Below are 26462 nucleotides of genomic sequence, written 5' to 3'. Positions count from 1 at the left end.
ATGGCGCGTCGAGAAAGTGGAGAGAGAGAGAAGTACTTCGGATGTGCGCGAACTGATCATTTCGAAAGTTGCAAATCTTCAGTGGTCCCTCGGGTAATTCGTCACCGCCCGCGACAATTTTCACTCGTTCAATTCGAGAAATTAATAATCCTGTGAAATTTCATCTGACTATAATAAACCCAATAACAAGAACGTTATCGAGTGGTTACTGCGGCCGACCAAAAATTAAAGGTGTCTTTGGAGGAGCACAACGCAAAGCACGTGTTTATCGGCTGTTCGGAAGCTCATTGATCCAACGAAGCCATTGAGCGCGCGAGTACAAGCCCGACGACAACGAAACAGGCGTCAAGCACCACGTGCAAGAGAGAAGCTCCTCTCCCCCCCCCCCCCCCCCCAACATTGATCATCCATCCGACCTGTCCTTTGAGCTTATAGCCCTTAGTGATCCCTTACGTGTTTGATAATATCGATATGTGTTTATTCTCATTCGAAGTCCTCTATGAGCGTTGAATCCAATGGTAAGATAATATAGTGCTTAGGATTAATGAGGGAAGACCATATTTTTTTCGAAAAGTATGATTTTTTTATACAGATCACTCATCGCTCGACAGAGCGTACAATCGTTTTATTTTGTACATTTCCTTAACGAAAATTATTAATAACATCGTCGAACACAATGATAAATTTACTTTCGATTGACCCGTGGATATAATTATTCGGAATATACCAACTCAACGATACGGTAAATAGTTCGTGAAAATATATCATCGAGCGAGAATGAATAATATTTTTTGTCGCGATGAAAAATGATAATTTTTACGTTTAATTCTCCTACAAGTTAGTTCGAATTTCAATATCTGCAGATGGAACACTTATCCTTTCATAAAGATGAATTAAACGTTATTATGAAGTCACTAGAAATTTTTAGGACTTTGAGTTTGTTAGGCTACTGAAATTCGTTTCAGTCTTTATAACTTTCCGTAAAACTCTTTGTCGGTATAATTGGATAACAATTGCTTATATTTTTTTTAATAATTCATCTCTAGTTAATTTACAAACATTTTTTTCTATTTCTTTCAAAAAAATATAAAAGATTATTTGCTCACAATCGAATATGTCATAAACATCAAAATTCTAAATTCGCAATATTGTGATCAGATTTAAAGAATATATATTTAAAATGTAGACCACTCGATATCCGACGAAAATTTCTATATCGCAATGCTGCTGCTGATATAATAACATTTCAACATTAGCGTATCTTATTATGTTTTGGTACTTTTGCCTTTGTACAAACGCCGCTATCAAATTGTTTTATATCGCTCAACCAGAAGCGTCAAATGATTATCTACTGTATTATTAAAGAACAAATCGGAACATAATTTTGTTTAGAATGTCGCATCAGTGAATCGTACTTCGCGATGGAAAATGCTTGATATACTGAAACCAGTAAATGTTTATAAAACGAAATAAAAGTAGCACTATAAAAAAATTGTTACATTCATGATTACATATGAGTAAATGTAATATAAAGTATAATAATAAGCTATGAAATATAAAATATAAATGCATTCTACGTATAAATTATCGAAAATTATATTTGCCACAGTAACTGAAAAAATCAGAAATCAAATGAGCATCGTTCACGATTTCTGAAACACTCTTTCATATTATCCATTTTGCAAAATTATAGCTGCCGATGATATCTCCTAATTTCTAAGTTATAATTTTCATATAAAGTGAATAAAGCTATATTTGTGATGGATAAAGTAATAAAAAGTATGGATTACATTCTTAAAGACTACAATTATAGAATAAGTACAAAAAAGAATGATTATCGCCAGTAACGTTGCCTTTATATTCGAAAATTATAAATATAAAAGTATTTAACGTATCGATTATAAATTTTAAATTACATTTATTTTATCTCAACCTTTATTCTACGTAGAATAATTCTTTATATTGTACTATAACAAAATATTTTCAATACTGTTCAAGTATTTTTGTTTGTTTGTACAGTACACATTGTTTTTACACTTTGCTTATCTATTTTGAAGTTCCGCAATATCTTCACACACAAAAAACTTCGCACAGTCTGCACGCACTTTTATCAAGGACGCTAATACTTAGAAAAATATGTTTTTTTTCCAATCGACATACAAAAAATAATAAATCAGCACAACGAACAAAAACAAATAAATTAATGATGAAAATTCATTCACGTACTATTCAGTTGATTAATCAAGTTAAACGCTAATGATTATATGTAATGAAATGTAACCTTACAAAAGATACTATGTTGATAATAAAAAATATAAGTTTATAGATAAAATGTGAATCGTTTACATCCGTATTTAACGTTAGTTAGTTCAGAAAATTTTCGATCAGCATTGCACTGATTGTGATTTCTTGTAACATAAAATTACGGTTACTTGGTAGATTTTACTAACTCATGTGCATTCGTAAATGAATGCATATTTATCTATGAGATATTGAATGTTGAACTTATCAAAAAGGAACAAGAAGTCAAGCAGACGACAAAAACATCTCGGCACTAATCTGAGCTCTAAACGAGTATTTATTAGCCCGAATAAACACTAGGAGTATTTGATGCAGCACACGCATGGTAAATTTCAAGAAGCACAGGCTTCGACGCGGACGGCGAAAAAAATTCTTTCGCTTACGTTTCACATTCGTTCTATTCTTCGCGCATAAGCGATAAAAACGCAAATAAGACATTTCCCCCTCGATTCTCGACTACTGGTGACGGGGACACTGATGAACCTGTTGCCGATGCAACGTTAAGCAGTCGCCATTCTGTTCGCTTTGCTGCTTCCAATTCAACGTTCGCTGCTGCTCATAATGTTAACGTTGCATCTGTTGCTGATTCTGATGACGATGCTGGTACTGTTGTTGCTGTTGCTGCTTTTTATTTTCATTATCCTGTTCGTAGGTGAATGGGGGTATCGACGAGGGCGAGATACTTAGCAGACCTGTAATGTTTATTGTAGTATTTGCTCACTTGGGCGAACGTGCTCGTTGTTTTTTTTTTTTGCGTTCGCTCTTATGCTTAGACGGGAATTTGAAAATTCATGACTGTAATGGAGAAAAAATTTGGAAAAAAACAAAGACAACATTTAAAAACAATTTTAACATTTAACGAGAATAAAGCCAAGTACAATGTCACAACATTTACGTCACACATTAAGTTTTCACATGATTACAAACAGAATCACTCGATATATCATGTTGTATTCAAGGCGCGATATATCACGTGATATTTCCGAAAGAGAAAGGTCTCTTGACGCCAATAATAGAGATAATGTGAAAAAAAGATGTCAAGTAAAATATGTTACACTTATAGCCAATGTCAATTCTTACCTATAGTGTCTCCTTTCATTGACAGTCCTACAATAAGAAAAAACTTTCATAAGTTAAAATCATCACCAAAGCGCCTTCGAAACTAATTCTCATCTCCTTAATCTCGAATGTAAATTCCAATAAGTCCCCAAGCTCCTTGAGTAGGAGAGAGCTCAGATGTGGCTTCGATATTACGAGGCCATTAATCGTGTTTGCACCAACGTGTACATAGAGATAGAGAGAGAGAGAGAGAGAGAGAGAGAGAGGCGTAAAGGATATATCCGTACCATTGGCTCGATACTTGCTGAGCTGCTGGTAGACCTGCTTCATGCGCTCAACGTTGATGCGAGAGCTTTTGCTGTGGTTAACCATCGGCAACGAGTATTCCTGGCCGACGATACACTTAGCAGCACGCTGCACCGACAGAGGCGCGTTCCACGGCTCGTGGATGTAACGCGTCGGGAAGTTCTTTAGCACTGGTAAGTAGCGTCTTGAAAAATGCACTTTATTAATCGAGCGAGCTTTCAATTTGAACAAAGCGACGTAATTAAAAGCAAGCCTTGATGAAAGGAAAACTTTCGATTGTATTGAAAATTAAAAGACGCGATAAACCCTCGAGGCGAGGTCCGTAAGAAGCCAGTTATTGAATTTTCCGCGAGATAAAGATAAAAAAAATGGAAAGGCTATTGCTGGCGGGAATTTATTTTTTACTGCCTTAATCCCTAAATCAGCGAGCACGACATTCCCCGGCGCTCGAAGCCCAAACGGAAAATAATTTAACGCAAGGGATTAAAACGAATCTCGCTGGCTCGTGAATTCCAAATACACGAAAGCAGAATCGGCGAGCGCTTGCGCTATGCAAATTTATGTATGTGTGTGACTCACCGAATATAATCGCCATTTGGGTCAGCCTTTCTGCCGAATCGTACGGGGCAATAGCAGTGGAAGAATTGCTGGAAGAACGAGCTGCACGAAAGCCACATCCACATGCCCGCGTTTATCGACCAGTCGGCGTCCAGCAGCAGCTCGTCGAACACCTGTACGTAATTTCCATTCGTACAATTCGCTCTCATTATATATATACACACACACGCGCGCGCGTCTCCAAAGTGTACAAGTATTTACAAGGCAAAGGCACTTTAAGGATAATCTCGAATGAGCTCATTTCAAGTAATTTCGTTCAGTGCTTAAAACGTTTTGCACAAAAGTCAGCTTTTCTCTTTCTGCGAAATATACGATTATCGATTAATTTTCGAATATATTCAAATATGCCCTCGGCGATGTGATTAAGAGATACAAGCGGCTGAGTATAATTGGAGTATCGTCTCGAAATAATTCCTTTTTACAATAACACTCTTACCTTCATGCCTTCCTCCCACGAGATCCAGAGGTCACCCCTGGTCAGGAAGCAGGCGACTGCGTGCCTCGCTAAATGATGAATCCAGCCTTCCTCGCGCAGCTGCGTCATTATCGCGTCGATCCAGGGAAAACCCGTCTGACCCTGCAATTTTTACAAAGAGCGGTCGCAGTTCTGTCGCTGTCGATGTGTCTTTCGAAAAAAGTCGGATCTTTCACAGCCGACCGGGGAGTCAAACGTGTGAGTGATTACCGAGGAATTTAGAGTACGCTAATGAATTATCTGATATGATATTCTCGGTTAAGCCTAATTGTGGACCATTCATGTTTGATATTAAATTTAAAAACCCAAAATCAAGTCTTCACAGGCACACTAAAGGAAGCAATAGTGGCTGACTATAACGGAACACTACTACTGATTGCGTCATCGATTTCACAATAATCAATGCTCCAAGTGTAATTCTAACAAAACTGTTAAACATTAGGCACGTGTCACAAAGTAGAAACGTGTTTGCAGCAGAAACATTCGTCGGAGAATTAGCATAAAGGGGAGGGGGGCATCGCAATAACGAAATGGAAAGCAAAAAATACTCACATTGGCCCATTTGGCAAGCGCCTCGACGTTCTTGTCCCAGGGTATTTGCACGCATATGGGATTGCCGTGCATCCGATCGAAGTTGGGATTCTTGGTGGCGGCGCAATAAAAAAATTCGCGCCACAGCAGCTGGCCGTGAAGCGACAACGGCGGCACCGTTTTCTTTATCTGCAGTCAAATCGGGCATTAAAAATGTCACTTTGGGTTAACCAGACTCACGCTGCCTGATTCTTTCGTCGGATTATTTCGCTATCGCTGTGTTGTTTTTCTTTTGGGCTTTCGTTCATTATGTACTATCGTGACCGCGGTAAACGCGAGTTGTTTCATTGTTCGATCAAAATATTGTCTATCAAACAATTATGCGAAATTTTCGGGTGCATCGAATGAATTGCTATTATATTAACTATTACCCTACAACTCGTTTGAAAACTAACTTGTTTCCATCAATTAATATCGATTATATTTAATAGTAAAAGCAAAGACTAATGTTGGAAGTTGTACACAATAACGGGATCAATTAATCTTTACTCCGAAGAAAATCCAATAGATTGCCTTTTCAGATGGTAAGCCTCAAAGTAACGTAGCTCTTGCACTGAAAGACTTAATTCAAGAGAATTAATCGTTAGACTCAACAACTTATCGAATGTCAAACGCGACAACCCAACCCAGCAGTGAGATAATTCAACCGAGGCTTCGGCTTATTCATTGATTTGTCAACTGAGACGACAATATATAAAAAATACACACCAATATTGTCTTTAGCGAAACATCTCAAGTTGAACAAGCCGAAAGCGAGACATTAACAAAATAACGGAAATGATGACCTTTTTGTAGAGATCGGTGAGCTGGTAGTAGAACAGTCGTGTACTGAGGCAACCGAACCTCAGGTAAGGCGATAATCCAGTCTGGCTCGGTAGAAGTGATTGCGGGGTCATTTTCGGCCTGCCAAAACTCGCGACCCAGGCTTTACGCTCGAGGTGGCGTTCAAGACGGGCTAATGCTTCGCTCTCACCACCGACCCACATGGGCGCCATGAGCGCTTCGGTGTCGAAGCCTCGATTGCAGGAAAGAAAAAGGAGCTGTTAATCTTTTTTGTGCTCGCGGGACGAAGTTTGATTGTTTCAACGTGACTTACAAGCCCACTTACCGAGCTCCTCGAGGGTCGGCACACCGTAGTAATCATCGTGATCGTCTCTCATGGGTGTGTATGCGCTACCAATACAATTAGCTGTGACTGTAGGTACTGGATGTTTTGGTGGATCCATACAGGCGATTACGCTTTGGAATTGATGATATGTCAGTGGTGGTTTTCCATTGTTTTTTTCAATTATCCTGCGGATAAAGGATGTGCAAATTTATCGTTTCAACCATATATAGCAGACTGGTTTATCTGCTATCTTATATTTTTCACGAACTAGAATTAACGAGGAAAGTCATTTTTTTTAATGGGCATCAACCTCGTCTAACATTAACCGCCGGTCAAAAGAGAACTTTCCGTGCTCGAGAAAGATGCAACAAATTTATCAAAATGTTAAAAGACGAAAAAGAAGGGAAAGAACTGTATAACCTCCTCGGTAATATCAAAGCTTGGGCACGAAAAAATTCGAAACACACCGCGAGCAAAAGAGAGAAAAGCGCCATTATTATTATCTCCGCAAGCCAAGTTTCGTCGTGGACTTTTATTCGGTTCCGCCTGTGAAAAGTAAAAAAAAAGAAGTGCAAGCAAGGCCTCGAGAGAGCGCGTCAACAATAAAAGTAGGAATGAAAGCTTGCCCCTGGGCTAAAGCAAGAGAGAGAGAGAGAGAGAGAGAGAGCAGAGTTGCCAAGAGGGTCGAAGTTGCAGTAACAGCAGCTGCGCAGGTGCTGTTGACGCGCAAACCTACTACGATTATCGGCCTTGCCGCGTATCCAATGAACGAAAAAAGTGCCTTTCCATATATAATACACGCGCGATTTTTTTTCCTCAATCGTACACTGATAAATTTCCATCAGACCATTGTCTCTTTTTTTTCAATAACAATAATGCATAGCTCGATAACAACGACATAATGAATTTCCACTCTGTCGCTGGGTATAACAAAGGCTTAATCGAGCGCGCCACTTGTTATACCCACCGATATCGGCCGCTGCACGAATATCATATTCATCGCAAACTCGATCGTGCGTAAAAAAGCAAACACCTCACCACGCGAGAGAAAAAAAAAGAAAGAAAGAGGAATAATTACCAAGTGCGGTTGGCTGTGTACATTTCGCGAGGCTAATCCTCGAGTGAAAACAGTCCGACTCTCGCCGCCGTCGTAATCCTTTTAATTTGCGAGCGAGAGAAAGTAAAAAGCTCGCGTTCGACTTGCTGAAACGCTCGGCGTGCTGATATAATGCGACACGGTTTTTCATTAGCGTCGTCGCCGTAACCGGAATAAGCCCCCCCCCCCCACGCGTGGAATAACACCGGGAATTATCAATTTACACGTTACTGTTTTGAGCGCAACATTTACTTTACGCGAGGGGCCGGACGAAATTATTTTGGTACGGCGAGTGGGTGTGACAATGATGGATAGTCCGAAACGAATGAGAATTCAGAATGACCACTGTCTATATTCTTTTTTACGTGTCTGCTTAATAAAAGCCATCTTAATTAAATGCAATGCAAATACACCTTCGCTTGTAATTAAAGTTCGGGAAAAAGTTTTTCACTTGCCAAATCACTGAAGTGTAATTAAAATGCAACTCAAAGGAGCCATTCCGCGTGGAAAGGTAACAACATTTGAAATTGAACTTAACATCAGCATATTATGCTTTTTTTTCTTTACATCTACTCTTTTACCGGTTGTAAAAGCCTGCTCTTCATATCACATCCACATATTCAGTTTTTTGCCCATTGAAATTTGAAGAACCGGAAAGACTTTCCCGTTTGAATTGGAAACTCTACTAAATAAAATTCACGAATATTGTTATTAAAAGAAAAGTCCCATTGTTACACTAAGGTAAATCATTTAGACTGAAAAAAAACAGCAGAGGGAGCAAGGAACCTTAAGGTTAACTTAGAATTAAAGTAAGTCTTTTTTAACTTTCCCAACGATCCCAATTTCATTCTAAACATGAATAATTCACCGTACAACACGGCAATTGATATACAATGTATCAGAAGCATCGTCAGCTACATCCATCAAAAAGCCATAACTCGAGATCGGTACACGAATACACACGCGCGCGTAGGTCCCTGCACTGGCATGTTGCCATTAACGCCGGCTAATTTATGCCGCGCAACATCTGTACGTTAAGCTCTATCCCCTCCCTGTCATCTGATCCCTCGGCTTCTTTCTCCGTTCCGATGTTTATGTCGAATTTACGGCCGAGAACAACGCGCGCTGCGGTCGAATTGAAATTCGCAAATGTATTTCAACTGCGCCGACGCTTGATCGATGCTTTCGCGTCAGTCGATCGATCGCTCGGCCTTCCAAGCATAGCCTGCCACGGAGATTTTGCGCCGCGCTGAAAGGAACGGACACTTTTTTTTTTCATGGCAAGCAAAAGAGAGGATCGGATAGTGGCTGTTTGTCAAACTGGAAATATTGATGATATGGACATTTTTCTTTTTCGAGCGTTTTTGTGTTGGCGCTGGATATATATGACAATGTTTGCACGGCCGTTTCAATACTCGCGCGCGATTTGTAATGTTTTACGACGTGTACTTTATAAATCGATTTGGTCGAATTGGCCGCAGAATTTTCGGAATATCAGGTCGCCGCTTGTTCTCTTCTTTGCTTGCAGTTTCGGGCGCGCATAGCCTATCCGAAGGCAGCTCGCGCAGGAAAAACCGATAAATCTCCGTACTTCTTCGTCGACGAAAGAAAAGAAAGAATAAAAAAATCTTTTATTACCGACATGCAAGAGAAAAAAAAAAACTCCTCGATCGCGTTCGTTTCTTCTTGTGCGCACAAGCCAGTGTCTCGCGTTTCTTTCTTCCATACGCGCGCGAATCGTAAAAAAAAATAGCAGGAGAATAAGAAAAAAAAAAAAAAGACTGAAGCGGCGGCGCGTGTTGAAGTACCACGTCGACTTTTTGCCGCGGCCTAGGATGGCCGAGAGAACGCTTTGATATCTGTATGTGCGCGCAAGGCTACGCTGCAATTCACTTTTATCTGGCGTTCGCGAAGGCGAAGATTATTTTGTTGTTGCAGTTTTGATAATAACACAAGGCATCGCTGTGGAACAAACAATCGGCAATGGCAAAACTATTGCTCGGGCGAGTGCGGCAACGAAAAGATGAAAGACTTGCGGAGAGGGCAAGTTCGTTCGTAAGAATGGCATTCCAGGCGAGCAGCAATACAGCGGCCGCTCGTCCGAGGCACGTCAACGCGATGGCATGGCACATCGAGCGAAGCCGCGCTAAAGTACGTCGTTGCGATGATCTCGCAGTCGCGGAGCAGAGTGTGGATTATACTCACTCGTCGAGTTTGTAGAGCGTGTGCGAGACCCTCTGGACGACGCTGATGCCGAGCTCCTTGCACAAAGTCGTGATGTTTTCGTCGCGGACCCTGCCGTAAGGCTCGGGATCCTCCTCGAAAGTCAAAGACGTCGTGCGCCATTCTTTGAATAATTTTGGAAGTGCGTCCGCCGGCTGCCCGCGAATCACAAACAGTCGCGAGTTGAGCTTGCGCAGCGAGCGATCCAAGTCCTCCAAGCACTGCAGGAGAAATCTGCAAGTCGCGTTTATTGATCGTTAGTGAGAAATAAAGTTGGTGCGATCAGCGTGGCTCCGCGGTGAGGGGATTTCGGGTCAACGGTTCGCGATTCCACCGCGGAACGACGATCTCGCTCGTAAAACTCGCTGCGCGCGTGGAGCGGGCTTAAACGCTAAAATATCCTCGGCGTAGCTGTCGCGTCCAAGAGTGAAGTTCGCGAAATCATCGACGAAATATACCGGACGACGTTAACGTGACGAAGCACTCGTCCTCGCCGAAACACGGCAGAACAGTCCGCGAGCGCATGCTAATGAAGTAACTTGCAAAAACTGAAGAAATATGCCGCGTTGAGAGAACTTTGGTGCGCAGCGCTGGTCGCAAGAAAAGTTTGAGCAACAACATTATCTGGGCCCTTATAAATACGTATAAATGCTGCGCCGCGCTGCAAGAAGAAGAGAAAAAGAGAGCAACAGCCATCTTTTACCGCGAGGCTGACTAATACGCTCTCGCCTACTTTATGCACTTTAACTGCAATCTCCTTCAACTTTCCTCTACTCGCGTATACACGCGCAGACACAATCGCTCGCCAAATATTATAACTGGAAAGTTTAGTGTCGAAAAAGTAACTTTGGTCAAATTAATATTCGTCGAAAATGAAGGAAGCGAGGCTTGCTCACCTCCACTTATTGATGCTGACATTAGTGCTCCCGGCGAACCAAGGATCGAGCACAAAGACACATCTGAAGGTGGACGCGCCGGCAAGTCCATCGCGAAGCGACGGATTGTCATGAAGTCTCAAACCTTTGCGAAACCAATGTACAGTATGCTTTTTGCCGTCGCCCTGAACAGCCACGCCATCGCTCAGCGTGTCGCTGCTTTTGGCGTCGATCGGTGGTCCCGGACCTTGCTGCTGATGATGGTGCTGAACAAGACCAGTGGCACAGCCGAGCTCGCTACTCTGGCTGCCCGTCATCCTCAGCTCAGCCGCTCTGCGGAGGTGAAACCGTGATATTGGACTAGTTTGAGCTGTGTTGAAATTCTGATATCATAATCATAAGAGAAAAACAGAAAACAGTCCAAATCATTAGAATTTCGTCTACTTTCTTTGCTGTCACTGGGTGGATCTTTCCGCGAGCTGTACTTTTTCTGCTTTTGCAATATTGCAATCAATGTTAAGCTATTGTATTGGCGTTCGTACGGCATTACAAATTTTAACTGACTTTTAGATGAATAACTTAGATGAAGCACTTGGGTCTTATCGATAAATAATATATTTATGCAACTTTATGTTTCACGAAATATCTTTGTGCTTACTTGATAAATCGCGACTGACTATCGCTGTGCGTAATGCGTAAAACCATAAATACATGACTTATTCACGCCTTGCATGGTGAAATCACATAACTCGCTAACGATATAACCCAAGATAATTTTCTCCCGCGCGTCAACAAAAAAAAAAATAGCGAACGTTTTTATCATTCGTCAACGACTTTGTACAGTTCAGTTCTATTAGCGTCGCCGTAGTTTACCACAAGTAGCGGTTGGAGAAACGTCGGTGTCAAAGCTGCTTGACTCATCTGAATCACTTGATGGCTGTTCCTTCCGACGATGTTACATAATTTTTTCTCGCTATTCGCCTGCGACTGAGATACTACTGGTGGATATGCTCGCATGGTTATCGCCTCATCCGAGCTGAAACTGTCAAGTATTATATATATTATATTAAGAATGTTATTTGTAAAAGTTTACCCAGTGTGATCTATAAAATCTGTTGTCTTTTACCATCGTGAAAAAAACGATCGATAAAAATATTTAACTATTCGTTTTTAGATTACGCATAAAAAAAAATTATAAAAAAAAGGAATTTAGAAATTTTCGTGCGCGTTCTTTTTTTTCCATTTGTCAAACGAGAGTTTCATTCGCAGTTGATTGTGCAGTTGGGCGCCGGTAACATTGAACACGACTTCCACGTAAACTCATCCGTAACTCTTGATTACACAATATCATTCTGCCGCGGAGCTAAAATAGAATGCAAATGAAACGCGCCGAGCTGTAGCTCGAACGGCCGCGCGGCCATTAGCTCGTTCATCGGGCGAAAAAGAAAATGCACGTCGCCCATCTGAGTCCGTATTACGCGGAAACAAAAAAGCTATCTTCGCCGACAGTTCCAGCGCTCACCCCGTTTCTCGCTTCGAGAGGGGCTGCTGCCGCGCGGCGCAGCGCGCGGATGAAAAATGCAACATCCACCGAAAGTTTTTCAATTCCATGGAGCGCCCCGCGGCTGCCCTCTCTCTCTCTCTCTCTCTCTCTCTCTCTCTCTCTCTCTCTCTCTCTCTCTCTCTCTCTACCTGCCACTTTTATGTATGCTTCGGTGTGTTTTTCGGCATCTCGCGAGTAAGCTTGGCTTCGTGCTTAGCAGATTGACCTCGCGAGCGAAGTGTTGCGGTCGTCGACCTTCCCCGGGAAGAAGAATCATGAATCGAGTGCGAATAATTTTTTTCAACGCAAGTTACAATCGGATTAGTTGTAGCATCGATTAAGCTGCCCAATTTTGGGTTGCTATTTTCTCTTTGTCACACGTTTTCCGTGTCAATTATGGTACAATGCCGAATGCTCGTGATAAAATCGCGGACATTGTTTGCAGTCGAATGTATACCAGTCGTATTGTTTGTTTTCAATCGCTAAATAATAGTGCTAATACACAGGTATGAAAACCACTACAGAATAACATTCTAGCTTTTGCCGAATGTTTATACTGTCGCACTATCAACGTACATTGATTTTCACGTTGCTTACTTAGAACATGTAAGTTCGATCGCGAAGACAACAATCACGTAGGAGACAAACCCGTACAAATATTTAAAAGGCAAATGCATAGTAGTTTTCAGTATCAATGACATTCTTACATCATAATCTCAGAAAGACATCAAGTAGTACAAACGTATTTATAAAATGAACACGACCTCGTGAATTTATAAACTTTTGCTGCTTACGTCTTACGTAAGCAAAAACGTTATCATACAACTGGCAATAAAAGAAGACATAAAAATACAATGGATAAAAAAATCACACAACTGCAAACTGGTAGGTTTAGTTGCATTGTGATATACGGAAGTCACTTTTCACCTTATCCAATATTTCAAAGAGACTCGAGGCGTTTGAAAATTAATGCCGTAACGTTTTGTATCGCCGCACGTAATGAGTCTTCGAGTGGCAATGGATTTAATGCACTTGTGATTATATCATCTATTCAGATTGTTGCCAGACGACATATAACTTTATTCCTCAAATATAGACTTGAGGGTCAATTGTGCGTTTTTTTCTTCTTCTTCGTTACTTATTGCCTTATTTGCTAATTGCGGTTTCGCTCTACTTATTTTTATGTAGAACGTTTGCGAATATTTTACGACTTTTTAATTTTCTGGTGGAAGCGTTGACACTCCAACGAAAGTCGGTCTTCGCACAGTCGGAAATGAAATTCGTTCAGCTTGCATCGAAATTTAAACTTTTTTTTCGTTTCACGGCTGAATTATCAATCAAGTCCACGTTCTTCATACTCTCACATTCAGTGCATCGTCCACGTTAATTTGTTTTAAGAATCATTTGTGAATGTAGATCTCAGCACTATTGAACATATCAATAGTACATTTTCTTTTTTTTTTTCGGAAAATTCATCACACTTCTACATTATATCAACAGAAAACAAAAGATTAACTACCTCGTAATCCTTCAAACGCGATGATAAAACAGTCGACTTCTCAGCGAATTTTCTCGAGACGTACGTCTTGATCAGGGCCGCGTCTAATATCTGTCTCGATTACGACATATCTAAGTTGCATAACACCTAGGAAAAGAGAGTCGATAGCCGACAAATCGAGAATAATTTCGAACATTATTTTTGGATGATTGCATTGCAAATGATTTTGGCTTACGTATTAACCGATGTGCTGCTCGGTTAATCGCAGATTAAAATACATCAATTTATGTCTCACTCCGCGAGTATGATATTTTAATCTTTAAAAACGATTTGAAAATTTCAATGTTTGTTTATTTGCCAGTGTACGGCAGGTTATATCATTCCAAAATTTATGAAAATACTTTCTTTGTGAAAAAATAGAAATATTTATTTTGCGCTCGTTTGCGCGTCTGAATGTATGTTTCACAATAAGCACAATTACGACGTTATATAGAAAAAAAGAATGTTGCAGCAATAGCAAATATCCTTTGTGTCAAAAGATAAAAAGATATATTTTTCGTATTTCGCGTTGAAGTTCGTATACACACAGTTCGATCTTTAGTTTGAGTGAATTTCATCGTAGCTCGCATAAAATCGAGTCGTGTTTTGATTAAAAATTGCGTTTATCGCATGAAAATTAAAATTTAGCCACGTACGGCATCAGATCACAGTGCCAAAGTTTGGCAATCGTACAGTGAGCAGTAAAATCACCGTCACAACGCTCTTCGGAATTTATTCGTCACAACGTAACAGAGAAACATAGCTTGCAACGTGACACCCATTGTACTAGCCACTATTCAACTCCTTTTTCGGGTTCGCGATGCTTTTTTCATCATTTCGCGTTCCTTAGAACGAATTAGAAAGAAGACACTGCTGTACGAGGAATGAACTTGTCAACTCGTGCTCTTTCGTCATTGCATTCTTTTTTACTTAATCGATCGATTGTCACATATTGAACATATATTTTCAAGTTCCTCTGTATTTAGTGAAAATTGTACGAGCTGTAAGAAGAAAAAACTTGTTTATGAGATTTATAATTCAATTGAAAAAGAAGAAAAAGATACATCTAATTTCTATAAGCTAAGAGTTAAAATTCAACTTTATTTTTCAAGCCCTCGAAACTTCATATTCTCATCAATTGTAACAATGAGCTTACACGAGTAAATAGCATTTCGATCAATAATAATTAGAAGATTTCCTCATGACGTAACGTTAATTATCAAAAAGTCAGAGTTACTACTTCGACTGGAGCGATATCATCTCTCTTTCAATATCTAATTTCAATTAAGCGAATTACTATCAGTTCGACAAGGGGGCCAAAACACGCCCTCCAATGAAGATACTCGCACAGCTACGAAAATTGTTTACGTCATTGCCGAGTGCGAAACAAGCAGTAGCCGGCTTTACCGGTTCGAAGCTTGCGAATGACCGCGTTGTGTTGGTAAACACGTGCACCGTGAACATATGACTGTATTTGCTAAGATGGATTTTGGCATCGATGGAAATCCATTGATAGTTTACAATGAAAGAAACTATGAATGAATGAGCGTCAATAATGTAGTTCAAAGTGCACCTAATCAAAACTTTGATGTATCTACTTAAGTATAGTCCATAAATTAGTAGGATTTCGTATTGATCGTAATTACTTCGTGATGGGATATGGTTCGTCTAATAAATATTGAAAGTGTACATCGATCAAAGCAAATCATAACATTTACTATTTATGCAATACTTCATGCGAACGATTGATTAATCGGACGAAAAAGTGTGAGTCTGTTTCATTGAAAATTTTCATTGAAATGTGTGGCGTGCGCAGTAGCTACAAGTACATGCACGCGTTGTTCGCTTTAATCTCTGAAGGAATATTCTTGGTGCACCGAACGTCATCATTTGAAACGGACGTGGATCTGACATGACGCGCGCACTGCCAATGCCGATCTTCGATTTCCGTGCCGATTTCTCTTCTACATCTTTTATTTCCTTTGAATTCACGATACTTGTTTGTCTATAGTTATCTATAGCTTTGTAAACAGTCTCAAAAGCAGTGTCTTACCTATCGCCCTTCACTACTATTCAACATCAGTCGCAGAGACAATGGGAATTATTCTCGTTTAACAGAGAAGGTAGCGCTTTGGTTCGGTCTGACCATATTCTACCGTGACTACTTACTCGCGAGAATAAAGAAAATTTCATCTCGTCCCGCGGTCAATATTTTTCTATCAGTCTTGTCCACCTCTGACATCAAAGAAAAAGAAATGCATGCTCATCACAGACGACGATTACGAAAACCAGCGAAATAAGAATCGCGCGCTCGCATCGTTGATCATTCGAGAAGTTCTTTTCTTTTACTCTTTCCACGGCGACGCCGAGGAGGAGGAAAGAGTGTATAGAAGAGCGCGTTACGATCGCGAAATTGTGTTCAACCGTGCTGCTATCGATAGCCGACAGCCAACTGACTCTGCCACACGTACGAGCTCTGTTATCTAAGAGGTTTCGCTATCCGCTGCGCCAGTGCAGCGCGCGACCACCGTGGCTACACTGCTACTGTTTATTTTGCTGTGCGTTGCAGATTTTTCAGAGGGTATACTATACGTTAGATAGCGCGATTGAAGGCTGCATTTGACTTTATTTATTCCCTGTACTTGGACATTATCGAATTGTTTTTAGCAATTGATGCGGATAAAGACTTCTGCTAAATTATAGGATGCGATCTATTCTTTGCTTATTAAGCTTGTATCATTGAATGAAAAAAAAAAACAAAATTATTGCATTTTGCTTTAAATTAAAACTTTAAGATATTACATGTTCTTCAATAAACAAAGAAGGGCTTATCAAAATAATGAATCGAAGCTACTCACGGAGCGCAGGGAAAATGCAGATATTGGCATCGGGCAGTCGTAACGAGGATCATTAGCAGAGGATGTATAAACGACAAAAATTATATAACCATTTTTGCCGACTGAAAAAAGGAGATGGCTCTGTATTGGAGACCTAATTTTCTTTTGGAAGCCTAATGTTCCCAACTGATTATCAACTTGATTAAAACATGAGCTAAAGAGTAATTGCAAGAAAGCTTCGAAGTCGGCTTTCTGTACAATTAATACTTATTAAATAATGTCGTCACCCATAATTGTAAAAAATGTATGCCGACAATCCTGAAAACACTCTGAATTTCATTCCTAGAAACTCTATGGAGTAATATCAATTACAGAGATTTTTTCAAAAAAATTTATCAACATTTTTGTATTACTCGTATGAACTTAATGAAAGAGTTCGCAACGATGACAACAACAAAATAATTCACACGTATATTACATCAAAGAATCGACACCGGGGGAGGAGACGGCCATCGCAGATGATTATCACCAATCCGTATGTATGGTGCCGATTTTCTGCGCGCGCGCACGTAGCACACCAAACTCGATCTAACTGATAACTATGACGATCTTTTCTTCTCTATGCTGTTCATGATTAATTGTTTACGAATATCAAGAGCATTGAATCAAATGTGATTATTATTTGAAAAGTAACGTACTCGCAGGAGTCGTAGTTTTGTCAATCAATTAATGATACGATTTTTCTTTTAATGCTAGCACCCACTTTTGCATATCAAACAATTTACTTTTACGTTTATTCTCTTTTTCAAAGCTTCGCGTCGCGTCACTTAATTTGCAATCCATACTCTTACAAAATTAGGTTCTCGCAACGAAAACACAAGAGGAGATGAATTCGCAATCGCATCTCCACCCAAATCATCTCCACAGATTTCACAACCCTCTCACCAAAATTAATGTACGCTCACCTCTTCCGCGTCTATCTCCGGCAACACTGAATTCGCACTTCACCAGTATCAAAATCTAAGAGAAGTGGGCGCAGAACAGCAATCACAAGCACACCACAGATCAACGACGAGGAGGAAAAACAAACTGATTCACAGAAGCGAAGGGTATTGCAGTAAAACTGAAAGTGCGGAGAGGAAGGCAAGCAAGCAAGTCGGCGATCGGCGAGCGAATAAAGTTGGCAGCGGAGACAGTGGCCGCGGCACGAACGCACACCACGCCGTGTGCAACGTGACCAAAGAATCCGCTCACGTGGCTGGTCACGTTGCAGCAGCCGTGCTCCGAGGCCGCGCAACACACGTATGCTTCTCTCTCTCTCTCTCTCGCTTCGTTTAGCGCTCGCTGCAAGTTGCGTTTGCATTAGGATATCAAACGTAATTTTTCCGAGGGGAGCCCTTGAGCGTGGGCTTGCCAATGTTTTTCTTTCGTTTCTTGGGAAAGGAGCGTTCGACGTGAATTGTCGCTGCGAGAAATCGAATTTGCGTTTCGTTTGTCGCGCGTATAGCGGACCAAGTCGCTTTCGTGAGATTACAACTTTCCGTAATTTTGAGTGCGCCCAAAATGCGCGATTCGTTCGCGTTTAGTGTCTGACTTTACAGTCGGCGCTGAATTCACTCGCAATTGCACTGCAAGTACGTAAAGCGTGTTTTTGTAAGCTATCTCTACGGACCTTCGACGACCTTGTGCGCTTGATGTGCCAAACAGGTATATGACGCTTCTGCGCCACGTATATATTGCGGAATATTGATGACGTAGGTTTGATCGGTCACCGCTCGCGCCTAAATTTCAATTAATGGCAACGACTTCTTGCGACGTACAGAAACGGTACGCACCGCTCGAAGATCCGTCTTACTGTAGCTTTTACACCAAAATCCTAGAATATCCACAAGGGCACGACATTGTACAAAGAGACACTCGCCCCTCGAGCCACACGCTCATTTTTTCCCCTCTTAACCCGCACGCGCGCGCACGAAGCGTACACTTTCTCCTTTCTCGCGCTCGAACGCTGTTATCTAAGCACTCACCTTTGGTTATGTAACCGCGTGTTGTGTCCGTCGTTTTTTTCATCCTTTTTCGTCGCGTGCCCCGACCATGTAGTTTTCCGGGTGAAAGCAGCTGTGTCGTACAGAACATTTGGGTAATAGGGCTAAGCGTTACGTGCGAATATGTTTACCGGAATGACTTTTACTAGGCAAATGATTTGGATGAAATTACATTGCTGCTCGCTTACAATCATGACGAAAATTTCGTGGACCTCCTAGATCTTTTTAGCATTTCATACGACTTTATAGATCTTTGAGCTTTAATAAAATTTTACAGACTGTCACCACTTTTATCAGAACTCAAGCCATCTTGCACTCAAAGTTACAGTTTAAACGATAAAAAATAAATAGTTGCACAATACTTCGTCACAACTGGCTCTCTATGCTCGTCTACAACCTTCGGATTTTAACAATTTTTCAAATTCTAATTTTTTGAAAATCCAACTTCAATTACTGATTATATAATTTTATCCAATTCACTTAAGTAACCTAATACCAATCTACGATTAATAATCATCATAAAATACCATATAAAACAGAATAAAATTAGCTGTATGACAATTTATCTTTATGTACAAGTTTGCTGAAATTTTTCCATGATCTATTCATTTTCTGCATTTCAGTAATAAACCAAACTTTTAACCACCTATACTTGAAATGCACTTTTTCAGTCTGAATACTTAATAAGTAAATGCATTTTTGTTGCGTGCGATAATAAAAAGTATTTTCTTCTCATATTACCTTAACAAATTTCTAGCTCATTTGTAGCTGCAAACGTTTTATATAATGTTGCTTAAAAAATAATGGTTTGAAGCATAGAATCTAACAAATTAATTTATCTATTTAAAACCTAAAAATTTATAGATAAAATCGAAGGAAATGACAAAATTAAATTGACTTATCAGTAGTTCATAAATTTATTAATAATTTCCCACAGCTTTTTTGGAATAATTTTTATCGTTCACTATGTTTCTGAAGACAAACATAGGACTTCATGCTTTTTTTTCGAAATATCATACATACAAAAGTAATTTCTTTCTACATTGAAATATTTACTCGTAAGTTCAATCAGATATATATCTCAAAGTTTAATGTTTTTTCTATTTTTCAGTTTGTTCATTGATCAAAGTTTTACATTCTTAGTTGTGTCGGGATAAAATCCGTCTTATACAAAAATTCCACCTATTTACAACTTAATCTTTCTTGGGATATAAATTCTTAACGAGAACATATATATTTCATTATATTACGGCATTTTTCTTAACGAAAATTCATGCATATCAGTCCGTTATGAAAAATATTTGTGATTTTGTTTGTTTTGCTCTCCTTTGCAAAAGAAAAGAGATACAAAGTGCAAAAATCATAACGAATAAAACATCATATATATTTTATATTTTCTCTGTCTATATTATTCTTATTCCTTTTTTTTGTTTGGTAAATGGAAGAAACTCAAGACTCCCATAGCCTTGATTTTTTTAATTACACATGTCGTTTTATGTAAAAAATTGTTTGTTTACGCAGTAAATATAGTTGAAGGTATTTTAACACACTAGGTCGTAATATATATTGTACTGATCCGTAAACAGACCATTATATTTCTTATCATAACTATAGAATTCACTTTTTTACTCATCTAACCTACATAGCATTGCATACAGTATTTGACAATAGTTTTGTTTTTTTTTGCGCGGGGACACTTCAAAGTGACATAACACACATTTAACCCTTAATCAATTCTTTTAACTTCATACTTCTCGCTTTTTTTACAAGTCTTCGTTAGTACAACCATTTCGTCAAAAATTGTTGCACTCTGAGATAGTGGATTAAATACCAAAATTAAAAATATTCAATTAGCTCTACCTTTTTTGCATGAATCTTTTCGTCTTTACTAATTTTATCGTAAAACTTAATCTACCAATCACTCTACTTTTTATAACTATCACAAAACTCATTGTCTTTTAAAACATTTAAATAAAGTATAATTTAACTTATATGCATAATTCTTTTTTGTAAGTACTAAATCTAAAAATGTATCACTCGAAACTATTATACATACTAAATCATGATCTTTCAAATTAATTTATCAGAAAATATTATTTCGTTTTACCTAAAATTTATAATAGTACTACATTTTCCCTTACGAAAGAAAAAAGACAAAGATCTATACAAAATACAACGTACTATTCACGCGCGACAGTTGAATCTTAATAGTGACGAGTTTATGTTATTGATTTGACATTAATTTTGGAACAAAATCCACTGTTGTAGCTATACAAAACTCTTACTTTATAAAATGATTAAGTGATGCTGTACAAATGAAGTTATAGTCGCGAGTTACATACTAGCTGATATTTTTTACACATGATTAAATGCCTATCTATACCATGTGTATTGTAACACTCGTACAAAAATAATAAAATAAATTCATTTCAAAGGTGTTGGAAATTGATCGTTCATTTTTTCTCCAGCAGCACATTATTATATAAACAAGATGAACGACAAACTTCCAAGAACCATGGACTTGTCTTTACGCTAAGCGAAATCGAGTCTTTATACTCCATTTTCGAGTTTTTTCTTTTATTGTACAATGCATATTTTTGATGCAGATAGCGAGCTTCGATATGGACAATGGAGAATAGGAAACCCATGAATATAACAAATTTCATTTGTTTGTAAAGCAAACGAAAATAATAATAATAATAATGTGCATGTGCATAAATGTGCATGTTGCGTATAAATACTGCTCATTATTATGTGAATCATGGCGTAAGAATAATCACTGGGAATCAATTGTAACATACACTACTTTCATAAAAATATATCTAGCTTATAGGATATTCAAACGAAAACCCGATACATTTTTACTACTATAATGTAGATTTGAATTGAAACAGAAAGTAACAAATGTCGTACCGTCGGTATGCAAATAGCATTAAAAATTGTTGAATGTGTTTTAGTGAAATTAATTTATCTAACAAACTGATAGTTTGTCATAGTTAAAGAACAACTATTTAGCTAGTTCTGGCTGATAGATGTGCCTCTTCAATAATGACCCAAGAACTAGGAACAAGTTCGGTCGGATAACATCAAGTGAATACAAGAGATCGAAATCGTTGAGAATCAAATCTACAAAATGTTCAAGTATATTGCGAGCTTTCTGATCAATCACTTCTTGCGTGTGTTAGCTGAAGAAAATCGTAAATTGCTAAGCCCTAAAAAAATACGATGCATTATTGCAAGAGATAAAAAACCTAAAATAATTTAGTAGATCGTATGGTAACTCACTTGACCATATAAGCGCGAAATCGGCCAGCGCGAAGCCTGCTGATCCTTACGAGGATCCTAGGTAAGTCCTACTCGACTAGCGCTCGTTTCTGTGGCCTCCTTTCCATCAGTACGGGAGTCATAACCCTATTAGCTACACCTCTCCTCGTCCTAACAGGTGTTCTCTCCATAGCATCGAATTGAGCTTGCAATCGCAAAGCCAATTCACGATCTTCACGTTCTTGAGCAGCAAGTCTCTCTAAACGTTCTTGCTCTTTAATTATCGCATCATCATCGGGACTCTTCGGTTTGTTACGTCGAGGTTTAGCATTTTTACGAGGTTTCTTGCGTGGCGATGGTGATGGAGCAGCTAGTTTTTCAGGCTCTGGTTGTTTCACTGGCTCGGGGTTGGGTTGTTCAACGACCGGTTCCAGATCTTCCGGTTCGGATTCTGAATCTTCGGTGTACCTCGGTCGTTTTGAAGATCGAGCAGCTAATCTCTTGATCTGACTAGTGATTGTCGTAGTTTTCGGTGTTTTCGTTTTTGCCTTTGCTGCTTTTGTCGCTGCTGTTTTGTTTCCTGCAGTGCTAGTCTTTTTCACTTTTGGTTTGCTTGATTTTTTAGCAGGTTTGGAGTTCTTGGACTTAACTGCCGGTTTGACCTGGAAAGCATTTATCATTTTTAATTTTTCAGATACATAAATATTTCTAAATAATTGTAAAACATTTTTCAGATTGTAATGTATCTTATAACGTATATAAAATAATAATACATCCACACACTTACCAGATTGATTGCACTTTGAATATTTTCGGTATTGCTAGTAGTCCTCGATGTTTTCCTTCTCTTGATTCTCTCAGCGATATTTTCAATGGCCATTTCCCAAAATGGACTAGGCTGCCTTGTATCATTTTTCGGAGTGAAAGCTAAAGGATCAGGCGTTCTCATTTTCAACGACGAATTACCAGCTGGAGGTTCAGGTGCAGGCTCATCGTCATCGATATTAACGACTTCTATGACTTTATTTGACTTGTGTTTACCCAGAACAAGCCCGTTTTTCACATTGCCTATTCGCCTGTTAGACTTTACTTCCGTTTGCTCATCAATATTAAACTTCTTACTGACTTTTATGCCATTAACGATTTTCTTAGTATAATTTTCGTTGCTATCAAATGCCACTTCTATATTGCGCTTTCGCTTTGACGTTTCTTCTACTTCTGATGCCAGTTTACTTGACTTGGCTACTGTCTGCAAGGGTTCTAATTTTTTCTCAGTCTTTTTAGTCTCTTGGTAAATATTTACAGGCTCTTTTTGTAGCACCTGTTTCCTTGATATCCCTGAAATTACAAAATAATTATTAAATAATATTCAGAAAAAAATCACTGTTGCACTTAATAAATGATTTATAATTCACTCTTAAAAGCACTCCAAGAACACCCAAATGTTTTTCTTGAATTTGTCTGCACTGGAGGTTTCAACACTGCATTAGTAATTTTCTTATATGTTGCCAAGACCCTAATTAATTTTAGGTCAAATTGTCTACCATCTGTGAATTGATTAACATTAGCCAAAATACTAACTACTGATATTTCAATTTTCGAGGGAAAAAATTGTATATAAAATAATTTACCTGTGACTTTTAGTGGTGTGCGAGGCAAAGCTTTGATTGGCTTAAAATGATGTATCTCCTGATTGATACTATCATGACTTCCAGCACTTTCAGCACTACCAATCCTCTCTTCTCCTTCGACATTTGTAATACACACTTCAACGCCTAACTTTTTCTTTTTACTGCTGAGAACATCACTGGGAACTTGCAATTCCTCTTTGCTTTGTAATCCATAAATTTTAGAAGTAGAACCAACAAGTTCTCCCTGTTAAGCAATGCAATAATCCATAAAAGCTGTAATTTCAAGAATAATCAATGATCTGTCAGAAAAAAAACTTACCAAGGCAGCTGAATAGGTTGAATTGTTTGGCTGATTCAGTCGGCTCTGATGTGTAACAACTCTGGTAACGGCATTGTGAATTGGCACAGGCTTGTAAGAGCCAAAGGTGTCCTGTGACTCTTTTTGTACATTAGCAGGATTAGTCTTGGCATTCAATAAATATTTCTCAGACCTGATTTTCGATATGGGTGCAACGTTCTGCTTTTTAACTGACATCTTTTGATTGGTCGCTGGCTTTGATTGACTTGGCTTATCTACACTAACTGTCGTGGCATTTTTGCTGATGCTGCACTCTCTCTTAGCTAGAGTTTTGGCTAGCAGTTGATCCTGAGCCAACAGCATCAGCTTCTCTTGCTCCTCATCTTCCTGTAACTTCCTAATCAGCACCTCGCTGGCTAACCTCTCCTTTTCCTGCTGCCTTTGCATCTCCTCCTGGGCCAATTGCAATTGGATCTCATACTCCCTCCTTATCTCACCAGCAGCACTAAGTATCTTTTTGGGGATGAAGCCTGCAAAATCAAAAGCAAAACATCCATCGTTCATGTTTAGTCCTCTCGGTCAGCAGCGTTAGCTACTGTACACACACAGACGTAGCACAATAAACAACACAATGAGAAGACGTCGGATGTGGTCGCGAGTGACGCAACTTGGCAAAACTTACCAGCGTCAAAGTCAACAGCAGCAACACTGTGTCCAGTACTACTCGTACCCGCTACTGCTGTCACGGATGCAGCTTGATCGAGTTCCCTAGGGAAGCTGCGCCTGATGAGTTGCCAAAGCTCGGCGTTGACGAGGTTCTCGGATTTGGTGGCGGCGCGTAGCCAAGAGCCGAGTCTTTGCCTGCACAGAGGACACGTGAGGCTGTTGTGTTGCACGGTGCCTTGGAGACAGCGAAGGCAAAGATTGTGAGCGCAAGGCAAGGTGACCGGCTCCCGCAGAATCGTACGACACACCGGGCAGATGAGCTCTAGCAACGACGACGACCTTTTCAAACACGTCGCCATCTTCTCTCACGCTCTCTCGCTCGCCGAGAGAGAAGGAGAATACATCGGAGAGAGAGCGTAGCGTAGTAGTACGCGCGCTCTCGTGCGTAGGAGGTGTACTATACTACGCCTGAGAGTGAAAGAGAAAGACAGACGGATAAACTCGCATTTACGTGTGTGCGTCTGTGTTGTCTTCTTAATATAGATGGCTCTGCCTTTGGTTTGGTGTTTACTACTATAGCTACATTTGATTGGATGTTAGTATATGTGTGGGATAATGAATGCGATGAGAATGAGACTGATATAAGGCGCGCTGTACGATCGGTCGAGGTCGTGTAGGCGCCGCTGGTATATTCCCGCCAAAATTAAATTTTAATGCGCGCGAGTTTCGGTAATTTTATCATTGTTGTACGCATTATTGCTGATATTAACTCTTTTAATTGAATAATTGTATTAACTTTTATCGGATTTATCCATTTTTCATGCACGTTAATTGGTGTGTATACAGATAAACGTACTATTTAAATGTTTTTATTTCTTTTTGGCGTACGTCTTTTATAATTTTTATTTAAAAGTGCTGTTTTCAAAAGACAGATTCACTTCTTAATTGCTGGGCAGATTTTCAAAAGGAAATTTATCGTGCCAATCAGTTTTTTGATGGCAAGTGCAAGTCTTATCTGCGCGCTCAACAAATACATCTCGATATATAAAGTTTTTTCCACTTCTGATTTATCGCACAATAAAACAATCAATTCACGTGTGTACATAAAAGATAAGGAACATTTGTGTACAGGAAAGAATGCACATTATTTTCATCAAAATCCTCCGCTCTTTTCCACACATCTTTACATTTCAGGGTTCTGAAAACAACGTAGTTTATAAAAAAAAACATTTGTATACTTATACAAATATTTTCATCGTTTCTATATGAGTCAATTGCGTAATGCAGGTGGATTAATAAACGCATGCTTTTTTATGACATTGAATGTGGGACTAGCTGCTTCGGAAGGAAATTTGACACATAATAGTAAATTTCGATACTTGTACAAGAAAGTGATTTCACCCTCGTGTGGCATCTTCAGCCTCGCTTCGCTCGGGCGCGAAAAAGCTCAAGTTACTTTATTGCACATCAAAAGTAAGCAAGAGTTTTTATAAACGTAAGTAATGCTTCACTATACATTCAATAATACGATGACTCATTTACAATTGATATCACCTGGACAATGAAAACAATAATCATTGCGCAAAGTTATAATAGTAAAAAAGTCATGGAAAATTTTCTTTTGCTGTTATCTCATCTAAAATGCAACGTCGAAAATACACAAGAATTAAATTGGAATCAATAAAATTGTCAGTAGCATGATCTCGAATTTTGAGGTCAAATAAATTCCAAATGATTTTTCATGCGCTGAAAATCGTGGAACAAACTGTAGTACGTAATACTGTCTGCGAAGCATGATTTGCTATGAAATAATTGACTATCGCATTACTTGAAGAAAAACTCGCAAAGCACAGGTGTCGTTACATTTGCTAAATATTTGTATTTACTAAACAAATGATTGACCTTGAGATGAATTTTATTTTTTCGAGTGTAGGAAGTTGATGGATCTTAAACATAACACGTGAGAGATTAATGAGTTATAGTTGGTGG

General features: G+C 39.2%; 2 protein-coding genes across 5 annotated transcripts; both read right to left on the bottom strand.

Annotated features, from left to right (window-relative positions):
• Positions 1–497: 497 nt before the first annotated feature.
• On the bottom strand, positions 498–17723 carry LOC131669580 (cryptochrome-1). 4 transcript variants are annotated; one of them, XM_058944557.1, is made up of 12 exons: positions 17535–17723; positions 11526–11694; positions 10674–10985; positions 9760–10011; positions 6447–6643; positions 6136–6365; positions 5312–5479; positions 4721–4861; positions 4246–4397; positions 3648–3850; positions 3382–3408; positions 498–2993 (listed from the first exon to the last, which is right to left on the bottom strand). In XM_058944557.1, exons 3-12 carry the CDS (start codon positions 10967–10969, stop codon positions 2866–2868), a joined length of 1794 nt encoding a protein of 597 aa, XP_058800540.1. In that variant the 5' UTR covers positions 10970–10985; positions 11526–11694; positions 17535–17723; the 3' UTR covers positions 498–2865. The 4 variants fall into 4 exon arrangements, with proteins under 4 accessions (XP_058800540.1, XP_058800542.1, XP_058800543.1 ...); XM_058944560.1 differs by having other exon boundaries at positions 499–2993; positions 6459–6643; XM_058944561.1 differs by having other exon boundaries at positions 2989–3096.
• Positions 17724–19522: 1799 nt separating this feature from the next.
• LOC131669507 (titin-like) lies at positions 19523–25448 on the bottom strand. The gene is made up of 7 exons (XM_058944424.1): positions 24490–25448; positions 23829–24337; positions 23510–23753; positions 23294–23425; positions 22666–23216; positions 21900–22540; positions 19523–21826 (listed from the first exon to the last, which is right to left on the bottom strand). Exons 1-6 carry the CDS (start codon positions 24830–24832, stop codon positions 21968–21970), a joined length of 2352 nt encoding a protein of 783 aa, XP_058800407.1. The 5' UTR covers positions 24833–25448; the 3' UTR covers positions 19523–21826; positions 21900–21967.
• Positions 25449–26462: the final 1014 nt, after the last annotated feature.

Source organism: Phymastichus coffea, unplaced genomic scaffold (genome assembly GCF_024137745.1).
Source record: "Phymastichus coffea isolate CEN01 unplaced genomic scaffold, Cenicafe_Pcof_1.1 PCOF00094, whole genome shotgun sequence".
In the NCBI taxonomy this organism is placed as follows: Eukaryota; Metazoa; Arthropoda; class Insecta; order Hymenoptera; family Eulophidae; genus Phymastichus; species Phymastichus coffea.
The sequence above is the reverse complement of the archived record's forward strand: the minus strand, read 5'-3'. Positions and strand labels throughout refer to the sequence as shown.

Bases quoted from the DNA above. Each gene is read 5' to 3' on its own strand.
- LOC131669580 (XM_058944557.1), bottom strand. From the start codon at position 10,969: ATGACGGGCAGCCAGAGTAGCGAGCTCGGCTGTGCCACTGGTCTTGTT. The intron at 3,851-4,245 runs GTGAGTCACACA...GCATTTTTCAAG, and splicing joins CCAAATGGCGATTATATTCG to ACGCTACTTACCAGTGCTAA. The intron at 2,994-3,381 runs GTAAGAATTGAC...TAAACATTACAG, and splicing joins AATGAAAGGAGACACTATAG to GTCTGCTAAGTATCTCGCCC.
- LOC131669507 (XM_058944424.1), bottom strand. From the start codon at position 24,832: ATGGCGACGTGTTTGAAAAGGTCGTCGTCGTTGCTAGAGCTCATCTGC. The intron at 23,754-23,828 runs GTAAGTTTTTTT...ATTGCTTAACAG, and splicing joins CAACCTATTCAGCTGCCTTG to GGAGAACTTGTTGGTTCTAC. The intron at 23,426-23,509 runs GTAAATTATTTT...ATCAATTCACAG, and splicing joins CACACCACTAAAAGTCACAG to ATGGTAGACAATTTGACCTA.